This window comes from Lynx rufus, unplaced genomic scaffold, assembly GCF_022079265.1.
Source record: "Lynx rufus isolate CCGP_SWC_20201006 ecotype Redwood Valley unplaced genomic scaffold, mLynRuf1.p SCAF_3, whole genome shotgun sequence".
Classification (NCBI taxonomy): domain Eukaryota; kingdom Metazoa; phylum Chordata; class Mammalia; order Carnivora; family Felidae; genus Lynx; species Lynx rufus.
Genome location: NW_025814845.1, coordinates 99,074,454 through 99,087,962, shown reverse-complemented (window position 1 = coordinate 99,087,962; position 13,509 = coordinate 99,074,454). Strand labels below are relative to the sequence as shown.

The following is a 13,509-nucleotide window of genomic DNA, read 5'->3' as shown; positions in this document are numbered from 1 at the left end:
GTCCTCTCCTTTCGCCGGCCTCTGGGTTTGAGGCCCCGAGGTCAGCTCCGCTCTCGGCTCCGCGCCCGGCGCGGGTGCGAGCCGCCAACTTCGGGCCAATCAGCGCGCGGCGTCTCTGAGACCGCAGCGCCCCGGCCCGCGCCCCCCGCGCCCCCGCGGCAGCAATGGCAGCAGCGGCCGCGGCGGCTCCGGGCTGAGCCAGACCCGGGACTAGGAGGGGCTGAGCCGCGGGGGATCCTGGAATCGGCGGGGAGGTGGGGATTCTGGGAGGAAAACTCCATTTCCTCCTTCCCTGCCGGCCTCTCCCCTCCACCCAGCACCCCAAATTTCGATGTGTCTCCTCCCGGGCGCAGAGCGCTGGTGCTGAGCGAGGCGGCGGCGGCCGCGGCCGGGAAAATGCTGGGCATGTACGTGCCGGACAGGTTCTCCCTGAAGTCCTCCCGGGTTCAGGACGGGATGGGGCTCTACACGGCCCGCAGAGTGAGAAAGGTGGGTGACCCGGCGGCAGCCTGCGCGCCCCTGCTCCTGCCGCGCTCTGTGCGCCTCCCGGGGTCGCCCCTCCTGAGGGCTGGGGCTCTGCGGGCGTCCCTGCCGTCGCCCCTAGCCGGGGCCGACCGGGACCCCCGCGGGAAGGCCGGGGCCGACGGGGCGGCCTTCGCCTGTCGCGTCTCCCGAGAGGGCAGCGCCACGTAAGTGCCTGCGGGGCGCGCTCTGCTCCCGGCCGGTCCAGGGGCGGAACTGCCGCGGGCCGCCCTGCACCAAGAGGTCTTTCCTTTCCCCTGCAGGAAGTGAGTCCGGATGGAGCCTCCCTCTTCCTCGGTGCTGGGAGTGAGCTGCGTCTTTGCGTTGGCGGAGCCGCGCGTGGGCGGGTGTCTTCCCAGGCGCGCACGCAGCCCCGCCGCCGCCTTTCTTCCTTTAGGGTGATTGGAAATGTGGTCGGAAGCGCCTCGCTCTCGCTATAGGGCTTGGGAGGGGGTCATCCCGAGCGAAGCTCAAAACAGGTTTTGGAATCTCATTCACGCACTCAGAAGTTCTTTCCTTGCTTCCAAAATGTGTTGTGTGTATTCTGGGAGGTGACAACTCGATAATCGTAGAATCTTTGATCTTTTTTTCTCAGCCTTTGCATTTTCTCTGACTAGATCTCTCTTTCCAGAAGTTTAGAGACAAATGAGCAAGGCAGGCACGTTGCACTATGCATGGGGGAACGGCCTGGAAATGTTGGATGTTGAAAACAAAGGCCTAGGAGGAGAGATAACTGGAAAATTCCAAACCTTTGGATTTGATGAGACACGTGTTACAGCCATTTCACAGGATGTGTAAAATCTGGAACCACAAAGCCAGTGGTAAAATGGCCAGGGTAACGAGAGCCACCGTTTATTGAGCAGATACTTTGTGCCAGGGCCACTTTCTGGAACTTTATCTACATTAGTAACGTCATCAGCACAGCTCCCTTGAGAACAGTATTAATCCTCATGTAAGAGACAAAAAAACCAGAAGTAATGCACAGTTAAATTTCGTGCAGAGGCTTGAAACCCATGGCTTCTAGGTCCAAAGCTCATGTTCTTTCCAGATCTATCTCTACCAAGTTCACACTCGCACCGAACAGATACTTTGAAAACGAGGTTTGGGCAAGAGCAGGCTTGTTTAGGAAAGGTATGCTAGCAAGAGGGTCACAGAATGCACCCAGAGACACCAGGATGCCTTTCATCTGAGTATAAATCAGAAAGGGGGAAGAAAGGTAGATCGGTGCCTCAGAGGGCTTCCTTGACAACATGACCTATAAGCATCTCCCAGGATAAAACTGGAAGAAGCCAACCCCATACTTACTTTTTCAAATGGGAGTTTGGAAGAATGCTCAAAGGTGAAAACCGGGAGTAAACACTTTATCTGAATTTGAGATGAACTGAATAGATGTTTTTGTCAAATAGGTAAATGTCAACATCCACATTCGTTCAAAGCAGAAGTTGAAATTCTGCTTTTAATCCTTTCTCACGGCATCTAGAAAATTCCCAAATGTATTTTTCATGAAAGTCTCAGGCCTAAATTTAATTACTTAAAAAGTAAACACAATTCTTAAACATTATTTTGTTTATTGTTATTAATAGTTATAAATTAAAAAGTTATACAAATAATTAGAATTATTACATAATCCCTATATTGTGTCTTATATTACTATTTAGGCTTTAGAAACAGCTGGCCAATGTACTTTCTTTTGATATTTTTATAAATTCCAACTTATTTTTCCATGTATTTAGTTATTTGGACATTTTTATTATTTTTGGATATAGAATGAACAGCTTCCGAAATCACCACATGTTAGTCTATCTTATTATTGCAGTACTAAATAGACACTTATCTTTTCCTGGCTCTTACAATTTCAACATGTAAAACACAGAGTTTTTCATCCCGATCACATCTAGAATGCATATCTATATTTCAAGTGAATATGCAGATGTTTGCATTGAATTCAGATGTCCTACTATTAGTGACATAATTTAGTTATGATCACAAGATACTCAATCAAAAGGTCATCAATCATGGACAGGTTCACTGATGCCAGAAATAACCCTGAATTAGTTTTCAGTTCCTTTGCCTTCCAAAGGCTGAGGACGAAGCTGAAGCTGAATAGCAGATTTTAGCTGAATGGTAAAGTCAAAGCTGAATGTCCTTACCTGTTTGTGTGTAGTTTCTTGATTATTAAATATTTTCCAAGCTACCTTTAATGGGCCTTCTGGCCATAAATCAAGGATCAAGGTGTCTGAGAAGACTGTATTTCAGCAAAGACCTTAAACTTTTCATATTCTCTATTCTGAATAAGTTTTGGAATATATCACTTTATATGTTAGAAATAGCAAATTTTTGTCACACGTTTATAACACACATGCTTGTATAAAACACTTCTGTTTCAATAAAAACAAAAACACACACACAAAAAAACCAATTGCAGGGCATCTGGGTGGTGTCCAACTTCGGCTCAGGTCACTATCTCCTGGTCCATGGGTTCGAGCCCAGCGTTGGGCTCACAGCTCAGGGCCTGGAGCTTGCTTCAGATTCTGTGTTTCCTATCTCTCTCTCTCTGTCTCTCTCTCTCTGTCTCTGTCTCTCTCTCTCTCTGCCCCTCCCCTGCTTGTGCTGTCTCTCAAAAATAAATAAATAAATAAACAAACAAATAAATAAATAAAAGAAAGGAAGAAAGAAAGAAAGAAAGAAAACAACAATTGCAACTAAAGCCATCTATTGATTTCAAATTCATAGAAGCTAATCCAGACTGGTACTGACATTGTGGGATCTTTCTAGAGACTCCACTCCCTCTACATTCATCAGGTCAATTTGATTTTTTCTTAACAATGGGACCCCTTAATCCTTTTATAGGTCCACTCCTTTTTGTGCAGTGTTTGCCAGAGTGAGTTCCCTGCAATAGAATCACCTAATGCCTGGCCCCACCTTAGCCCTATTAGGTTTTTCCTTGGCAAGAATCTATTTTTGCAGGCCTGAGCTTGTGCTGTCTCACAAGCTCTCTCTCTTTCTCTCTTTCTGTAGAAAATTTTCATAGTGAGAATAAGATGAAAAGGAAAGGACCTCCTTTCCTTTTCTTGCCATTATGGAAATTAGAGGTTGGATGAAGAGAAGGTCCTTTCGTAGCTGTTTCTATGTAAGCCATGAATTGTTCTTGTAGAAAGAATGGATGAGACTATTGGAAAGCCCTTGAGTAGAAAAAGGAGACCTGAGTTCATTCAAAGTTATACACATTGCAATTTGCTAATAATTACAATAAGGTGGACACTTCTGGGGTGCCTGGGTGGCCCAGTCGGTTAAACACCCAACTTCGGCTCAGGTCATGATCTCCTGTTAGGGAGTTTGAGTCTGCATCAGGCTCTGTGCTGACAGCTCAGAGCCTGGAGCCTGCTTTGGTTTCTGTGTCTCCCTCTGTCTCTGCCCCTCCCCTGCTCATGCTCTGTCTCTCTCTGTCAAAAATAAAATAAGCATTAAAAAAAAATTATAAAAAAATTGAAACAGTCCTTTAAGGGCTAGACCTTGTGACAGGCCATATTGCAGACAAAGGAGTTGTTTATTTTTTTTGTTTTTTGTTTTTTAAGTTTATTTATTTTGAGAGAGACAGAGACAGCATGAGTGGGGGAGGGGCGGGGGGAATCCCAAGCAGGATCTGCACTGTCATTGGGGAGCCCAGTGCAGGGCTCGAACTCAGGAAACTGTGAGATCATGACGGGAGCCAAAACCAAGAGTTGGAAGCTTAACCAACTGAGCCACACAGGTGCCCCATAGGAGTTGTTTAAATATTTCCATTGAAGGACCACCTTACACAGAGGAGACTGTTGGGTCGGCAGCCTGAAAGTGTCACACACAAGCACACAGTATGAATTCTGGGTTTTCTGTTTACTGTGTACTTGTGTATGCTATCTCATTTTATTGTACAACAGTCTTTGAAGGTTTATTATTGTCCCCAGTTACAGATTGCACACTTGGTGGATAATTACTTTTTGTCAAAATGTTTGCAATTGTCCTTATGCTGACGTTTAACTTTTTCTTCTTTCCAGTTCATTCTTCACTAGCAGGCTAAAACTTTACCAGGTTAGATATGTAGTTATTTTCCTTTATATCTAGAAGCCCTGTAACCTGCATAAGCTTAGTGTAGTTGAACTGGGCTTATATTTTTAAAAACAACCAAAGATTAACAGGAAGGCTGAGGAAAAGCTGAAAAGGAAATAACTAAATATAAATGAAATAAAATGTCTCTCCCAGATTGCTGGTCCCCTAATTCCAGTAGAAGCAGTAAATAGCATTGCCGACACCTGTCTACACACCAGCAACTGAATTGACCCCCCTGGGAAGCTCTGTTCCTTGCTCCCTTCCTTCTCAATCTTGTGCTTTCTTGCCCAAGTGGCTCCTGAGTGCCATCCTGTGTCCATGAACCCTAGGGCAGTGTCCCACTATACTTTGCCTTTCTCATGAACAAACACGGGTTCCTAGTTCAAACTTCATCAGATACCGTAGGATTTTATACACAACTACTTTTCTGGACAAAACTTATTGGCAGTGCTGGGGTATGCATTTCTTGTTACTGCTGTAACAAATTATCACAAATTTAGTGACTTAAAGCAATATAAGTTTATTATCTTATGGTTCTGGAGAATATAAATCTAAAATGAGCAGACAGAGTGGTTCCTTCTGGAGTCTCTCGAGTCTGCCTCCTTTCCTTTTGCAGTTTTCTGGAGGCTGCCCACATTCCTTTGCTCATTCCTTTGCTCTATATCTTTCCAACCTCTGCTTTTGTGGTCACATTTCCTTCTCTTACTCTGACCCTCCTGGCTTCTCTTATAAGGACCCTTGTGGTTGGATCGGGCTGACCCAGGTAGTCCAGGATAATCTCCCCATCTCAGGATCCCTAATGTAATTACATCTGCACAGTCTCTTATATCAGGTAAGGTAAAGGTAGCATACAGATTCTGGGAATTAGGATGTAAATATTTTTGGTGGGCCATTACTATCTTACCTGGGCTCCAAATTATAATTCTTGGCCTGGATTCTGTGGAACGTGTTACGATAACTAATGGGGTGAGTTGTTCCCCACATACTGATCCTGATAAAATGTATTCATTGCAGATCTACCATGTTGATGAATATAATGCCTTGTTTTCAGTATTGATTCTGGTGAGATCTTCAGAGTTGTCATGCAATAAAACCTGAATGAGTGGTTCCCTTACAAAAAGGAGGAAAAAGTATGTTCGTGGGAAGTAGAAAAAGAACTTCAGAAGTAATCTAATGTGCACATTCTTATTTTACAAATGATGACACCAGAGTCCAGAGAAGCTTCACATGGAGACTTGCGGCTAACAGCTGCCTCTCAAGCTCCCATGTCTTCCATGATACCAGCGCCCTCTCTTTCAAACCAAGGCAAACACTTTGGTTCTTTTTGAGGGATTTGCAGTAGAGACATTTAATGAGTCAAATCCCAGTGAAAAATACCTGAAGTAAAGTTCAGATCTGAGTTTATGAAAGTTAAGATAAGCTAAAAAACAAAAACAAAAACAAAAAAATGCGTTGTATAGGGTTAGAAAACCATATGGGAAAGAGGTTCCCTGAAAAGTAAAGTAAGGGGGCACCTGGGTGGTTCAGTTGGTTAAGTGTCCGACTTTGGCTCAGGTCATGATCTCGTGGTTTGCGGGTTCAAGCCCCACGCTGAACTCTGTACTGACAGCTCAGAATCTGGAGCCTTCTTCAGATTATGTGTGTCCCCCTCTCTCTGCCCCTCCTCTGCTTGCACTCTGTGTCCCTGTCTCTCAATAATAAATAAACATTAAAAAAAAAAAAAGAAAAGTAAGTAAAAGCATAGAGGAACAATCACCATGCATAAATGTTAATATAAGGAGATGAGATTTTGTGGAATAAAGTGTTTTGTTGATCAGCTTGGAAGGTGAATCTCATGAAGAAACAATGGATCTTTATGCTAGAGCTAGAATTCTGCCAGTGAACGTTTGCTTATATTTCCTGGTGGCTGATGATAACTAACCTGGAAACATAATCAGAGGAAAAATCATCACCATTGATGCCTGCCATATGTGCTATCTCTTTTTTCTGTTTACACATTTATACTCTAGGATAGAGACTCAAAGCAGCTTTGTATATCCTGGTGTTGTTATAGATTTTAAAGTATATAACTAATCCACTTAAACGGATGTTTTCTCTGAAACTTCGTATTTTGTTTTTTGTGTGTGCGATAATAATAGCTGTGGTTAATTTTTTCAACAAATATTTATTGAGCACCTGAAATTGTTAGGCACTCACTGGGCTAGTTGCTGGTGACAGAAAGGTGAATGACAGAGACAGTAGTCACTGAATGCATCACACAGTTCATATTCAAGTCCTACCAGAAGCCTGCAAGGTTTATCCTGCCGTTGTTATCCTTGTTTTATCGATGAGGGGGCTGATTTTGAGGAAAGTTATATTAATAATAAGTGGATTAATCAATTTGAACTCAGATAATTCCATATGTCCTTTTTACTGAAAAAAATTTTTTTTTGCTCTATACTGATAAAGTGCTGTGTCCATGCTCATATACGACCATCCAGACACACATCTACTCATATAGTTTAACAGAATTATTTCACAAAAATGAGAAAAAGAGTAAACTCATTTCATCATCCAGCATTTCTCATTCAACAGTATTTAATGGAAATCCCTTCAAGTAATCTACTTTGGCTGTAATTTATTATTTTAATATTTATTTATTTATGTATTTATTTACTAATGTTTTATTTATTTTGAGAGAGAGAGAGCGGTGGAGGGGCAGACAGAGGAAGAGAGAGAATCCCAAGTAGACTCTGCTGCAGAGCTCAAACTCGTGAACCATGAGATCATGACCTGAGCTGAAACCAAGAGTCGGATGCTTAACTGACTGAGCCACCCACGTGCCCCTGTAATTGATTATTTTTTAATGACTGAATATATTTTATGCTGTCAGTGTGCCACAATTTCCACTTATTCGGGTCTGTTTTTATTTATTTATTTATTTTAACGTTTATTTATTTTTGATAGAGAGCATGAATGGGGGAGGGTCAGAGAGAGGGAGACACAGAATCTGAAACAGGCTCCAGGCTCTGAGCTGTCAGCACAGAGCCCGACGTGGGGCTCGAACTCATGGACCATGAGATCATGACCTGAGCCGAAGTCGGCCGCTTAACCGACTGAGCCACCCAGGCACCCCTATTCGGGTCTGTTTTACATAGTTATTCAAGATATATCTTCTTCACCAAAATCTGTCCTATGAATTCAGTAGTGAACAAAATAGAGATTCTGTCTGTTGTGGAGCTTGCATTCTAGTGAGAAGAGACAGAAACTAAACAATGAACATATTAGATAAATTTTATACTCTGTTAAAATGTGGTAAGTGCTAAGGAAAAAAGAAAAAGTAGAGCCGGGTATCGATAACTTGGCAGAGTGCGTGGATGTGGGTGTGGGGATGTTGTTATAAATAGGTGGTCCAGTTAGTGCTCACTAGGCAAGGGAGGTTTGGGCAGTGACTTACAGGATGGCATATTTCTAGGAGACAAGCATTCTAGACAGCAGCGAGAGCAAAGGTCCTAAGATGGGTGTTTGCTTGTTGTGTCCCAGGACAAGGAGGCCAATGAGGCTGGAAGGGAGTAAGTTGGGGCTGAGTACTAGGGGAGGAGGTCAGTTAATGAAGGAAAGCCTACTAAGGGCCACATTTCTTTCTTTCAAGACATTGCAAAGGTGTCTACTTTTCTTTGAGTCAAATGGGGAACCACTGCAGGGTTTTGACATGATTTGACTTGAGTTTATCAAGGGTCCTTCTGAGAATGACTGGCCACAGGGCAAGTGTGCAGCTTAGAAGACTTGTTAGGATTCCGTTGCAGTGATCCAGGTGAGAGATGATGGTGGCTTAGACCAACATGGTGGCAATGCTGGTAGTGTAGTTTGAAGATAGCAGTGACAGAGTATGCTGGTGGAATAAGGGTGAAAGAAAGGGAAAGATCTGAAGATGATTCCAAAGATTTTAGTGTGAGAAATTGGAAGGGTTGTATTGTCAGCCAGCAACTGAGATGGGGAAGATTGTGGCTGCAGCAGGTTTGAAGGGGGAGGATCAGGAACTCAAGTTGTTTATTTTATAAATGTTTATTCATTTTTGAGAAGGAGAGAGAACGAGTGCACACATGTGCATGTGTGCTCGCAAGTTGGGGAGGGGCGGAGAGAGAGGAGGACAGGGGACCTGAAGTGGGCTTCCGCACTGACAGCAGCCCGATGTGGGGCTCGACCTCATGAACCAAGAGATCATGACCTGAGCCAAGTCGGATGCTCAACTGACCGACCAAGCCACCAAGGTGCCTCTATTTATTTATTTTTGAGAGAAGAGAGAGTGTGAACAAGGGAGGAACAGAGAGAGACGGAGAGAGAAAAATCCCAAGCTCTTTGCTGAGAGTGCAGAGCCTGATGTGGGGCTCTAATTGAAGATCTGTGAGATCATGACCTGGGCCAAAATCAAGTCAGACGCTTAACCGATTGAGCCAACCAGGCACCCCAAAGGCATGTTGATTTTGAGGTTTCTGTTAGACAACAGGGAGAGATGTCAAAGAGGTGGTGAGATACAGTTGTTGTACCTGCATATCCTCCTTCCCATCCTTTATGCCACTATTTTCAGCTATTTTATTTTATGCTATAAACCTTACATTTCTGCTATATTCCCTTTTGATCATCAGTTGACTTTTAGAGCAATTAAAAATCAGACAAGTTGTCTTTATTATATATTTTTAACATTCTGGAGCTCTTAGTTTCTTTGCTTTTAACTAAGTTACTGTCTGGGATCATATTCCTCATGCCTGAACCATATTCTTTGAACATTTCTAGTAGCATAAGTTGCTGCCAATGAATTTCTCCAGCTTTTCATGTCTGAAAGAGTATTTTGCTATGTTCTTCAGGTTGACAGCCCCCCGCCCCCCACTACATTATGGATGTTGCTTATTTGTTTTTCTTTCTTTCTTTTTTTTTTTGGCTTACGTAGTTTCTGACAAAAAGTCTGCTGTAAGTCTTACATTCTGTACATAATATCTTTTTCTTCTGTCTACGTTCAAGATTTTTCTACTTTTCTTTGAATTTTAGAAATTTAAATATGTGTCTTTGATTAAAAAAACTTGGTTTTATGTGTGGTTTGATGTCTTTTATTATTTTTTGAACATCCTTGGACATTATCTCTTCACATTTTATTTCTGGTATAATCTTTCCTCTGGGTCTCCAATTACATGTGTGTCAGACCATTTGATAGAATAGTATGTCACAGCCTTTATATGCTTTGTTCTGCTTTTTCTATGCTTTTTTTTTCTTTTTTACTTTGTGTTTTAGTTTAGGTAATTTCTTTTTCCTTATCTTCAAGTTTATTGATTCTTTTCTCAGCTGTGCCAAGTTTCCTAGTGAGTCTGTCAAAGGAATTCATCTTTGATATTGTGATTTCTATTTCTAGTATTTCCACTGGACTCTCCATTTTATAGTTGACATGTCTCAGCTGAAATCTTCCCTATATTCATGCATGTCAACTGCCTTTTCTATTAGGTTATTATTATTATTTTTTAGTTTATTTATTTATTTATTTTGAGAGAGAGAGAGAGAGAGCAAGCATCAGCGGGGAGGGGTCAGAGAGAGAGAATCCTAAGTAGGCCCCTCACTGTCAGCTCAGAGCCTGATGCTGGGCTCAAACTCACAAACCATGAGATCATGATCTGAGCCAAAATCAAGAGTTCATATACTTAACTGACTGAGCCACCCAGGCACACCCCTCTAGTAGATTCTTTTACAAAGTAGACATAGTTATTGTTAAGTCCTTATCTGATAAGTCCAACATCTGTGTCATCTCTGAATCTGGTTCCATTGCTTGCTTTGTTTCTGAACAATGTTTTTTTTTTTCTCCTTGCTTTTTTGTATGTCATAGTTTTGATTGAATGCCAGCATCATGTGTGAAACGATCAAGAGTGCAGTAAATAGCATTTATGCTATTTACACCTCTTTTTTTTGTTTGTTTTTTTTTTGGTCAGTCTGGGGATTTGGATCAATCTAGTTAGGAGCTAAAATGGGTTTGCATTATTTTGTTGCTGTTGTTACCTTCAATATATCACAAGCTTTAGATCCTTCTAGAGTTGCCTTGTACTGGGGGTGGCTAGAGTGCTCAAGGTTTTTCTCAGTGTTTCTGTTCTACTCTCAGCTCTCTCTCTCTCTTTTTTTTTTTTTTTTTGTTAAATGTTCTTGTTTTTATTTTTGATAGAGAGAGAGAGAGCACATGAGTGAGTGGGGAAGGGGCAGAGAGAAAGGGAGACACAGAATCTGAAGCAGGTCCCAGGCTCCTAGCTGTCAGCCCTGAGCCTGTGGCAGGGCTCAAACCCACAATCCGTGAGATCATGATCTGAGCCGAAGTTGGATGCCTAGTTGAATGAGCCACCCAGGTGCCCCGACTCTCAGCTCTCTTTTGTCCTTGAATGCCTGAACCATAGAGGGTTTTCACCATGCTGCCTTGCTCTTCCCCTTCTATCAGTAGTAGACCGCTGTGTATTGTTTTTTGAGATTCTCTATCTTGGTCCAGCTTCATTCTTACCAGGGTTTATCAGTCTGAGCCCTGGGAGTTGTGCCTTCTCAGCATTCCTACCTCTTCTCCATAGGAGCCAAACTTTTGCCTTGTTTTAGCTTGGTGTTTTGCTGGGAGAGTGTTTCTTGTCCCTTCCACAAAGGTAGGAGTCCTCTGATGGTTGTGGTATAAGTTCCTGAGCCTGCATTACTTCCTGCCCTTCTTCTAGCAGCAATGGATCTTTATTTGTGTCCTAGAGGTGACAGTGTGCTGCTTCCCTTGCTGTGCCTAAAGGCTTTTCCTTATGTGGAACAAAGGGCAGGGCAGGAGGTGTGGAGTGTTGGGTCATTCTTGTAGCGTATGCTGTTCCGCTCCTGCATGCTTGCATCCCTGAGGGAGACTGTTCTCCTGTCTGTCCCCCAATCTTTCTTGTATGGGAGACCTTTGGAGAAGACTCTGCACGTGTGTGTGAACTCCGCTTACGTCTGGGGCTTCCACTGGTTCTGTAAGGGCAGGCTGTCTCACATGTACCTTTAGCTGTTAAAGCGTTAGTTGATTTCTTACCTGCTTGTGTGGTGACTGGCGGCTGTGCATTCTGTGATCTGTGGCAGCAGCTAAGCCAGTGCTCTCCTCAAGAAAAGTTAGGATTTTGTGGTTTATTGGCCTTTTGGATTGGTAGGGTAGGAGGGATACCCTTTTCAAATCCTTGGTGGATATTTAAGTTTTAAAATTAATGGCATTTAAAAATATTCTTACTTATTATCTTTATTACTTAATAAATCTGTCCAGTATTGAAGGAGAGGTTTTAAAATCTCCCACTCTAATTCTTCATGCATGCACACACACACACACACACACACACACATATATATGCTATATGTATTATATAATACATATGTATTTTGGTGAAAAGTTAGTTAAGTTTTTTAATTATTTTTTAAAAATATACATAACCTAAAACTGGCCATTTTAATCATTTTTTATTGAAATATAATTAACATACAATGTTATATTAGTTTTAGGTATACAGCATACTGATTCAACAATTCTGTACATGACTTAGTACTCACCACGATAAATATAGTCACTACCATTGTGCAACTTTACTACAGTATTATTGACTATATTCCCCATGCTGTACTTTTTATCTCCATGACTTATTTTATAACTGGAAGTTTGTGCATTTTTAGTATTTTTAAACTTCTGTTTTCTCCCTGTTAGATCTTCTTCATGAATGTATTTTTTATTACTATATAATGTTCTGCTTTATTCTGTTTGGTGCATTCGGCCATTAATTTAATTCTTGTCTGATATTGACACTATTGCCTTTCTTTGTCTACCCGTTTAAAGTCATTTTTTTATCATTTTTTTATCATTTTGTTTTATCTTTTGTAATCACATGTAGCTAGATTATATTTCATAATGCAATATTACAATCTCTCATTTAATGAGGAATTTAATTCCTTCATATTTAGCATAATAGCTGATAGAACTGATTTCATTCTTGTTGTCTTTCTTTATTCTCATTACTTATTTTACATTGTTGTAACTTACTTTTAAATTTTCCTTATTTTGCGGTCTGTTCAAGTCACTGTTCATTCCTTTCTTTCTTCTGATTACTATGTTATATTCTTTTTCATTAGTGATTTGCTTACTCTTTGCCTCTTTCACAATCAGATGGATATGATTTTTTTTGTCTGATGCCTAGAGCTCAACTATGTTTTCCCACAAAAACACACAATTTCTTCTACAAGATGTCCCATTTCCTCTTTCCTTCCCTCCGCCCATCGCCCACCTTCACCCCAGCAGCTTTTGGGATGCTTTTGCCTTCCTGCCATCCTTCCCCAACAGCCCTTAAGTTTGGATGAAATGGTGTGTTATTTAATATAATTTCTTTTAAGAGTATATCCCCGTTGGTTTAAGAGTTGTTAGTTACAGCCTATATGATCTACACACTCTGTTAGTTGTTAATTTTGTGTGTATACACACCAGCTCCTCCTTTTCTTCTGCCATCTTCTTTCCTTTGCTCTGGTTCGTTTGTTTAGTTAGAGACTTTTTTGTGATTCTTTTTCTCATCACCATGTGGATAATATGCTCTTTGAATCTGTGTATATCATCAGGTAGCTCTCCTTCCACCTGACTGTAAAGGACTTCCTGCTGGGTAAGTGATTTTCAGGTTATTGCATTTCTCTTTCAACTCATTCTATAAACATATTTAGTTGGAAAATCGTGTTTCTTTTTTCACTCTTAAAAGTGTGTTTTGTTGTTGTTGTTGTTATTTTTTTTGAGTGCTCTACTTGAATGTCCTTAAATTCCCTTATGCAGTTAAGGTATTTCTCTTAATGATTCTGCCTCCTGTAGAAGTTCTATTTTACAGAGTATGGTTCTCATTTTTCTGCCTGATTGTTCTCTCTCAGGCAGCTGGG

General features: G+C 41.6%; 1 protein-coding gene across 2 annotated transcripts in view; it reads left to right on the top strand.

Moving 5' to 3' along the window:
- Positions 1–396: 396 nt before the first annotated feature.
- The window catches only part of PRDM5 (PR/SET domain 5), a 206,685-nt gene continuing 193,572 nt past the window's right edge, over positions 397–13,509 (top strand). For both annotated transcript variants that reach the window (XM_047090496.1, XM_047090495.1), the window contains exon 1: positions 397–489. In XM_047090496.1, the coding sequence (XP_046946452.1) occupies positions 397–489 (93 nt within the window). The remainder of the gene's footprint in view (positions 490–13,509) is intronic.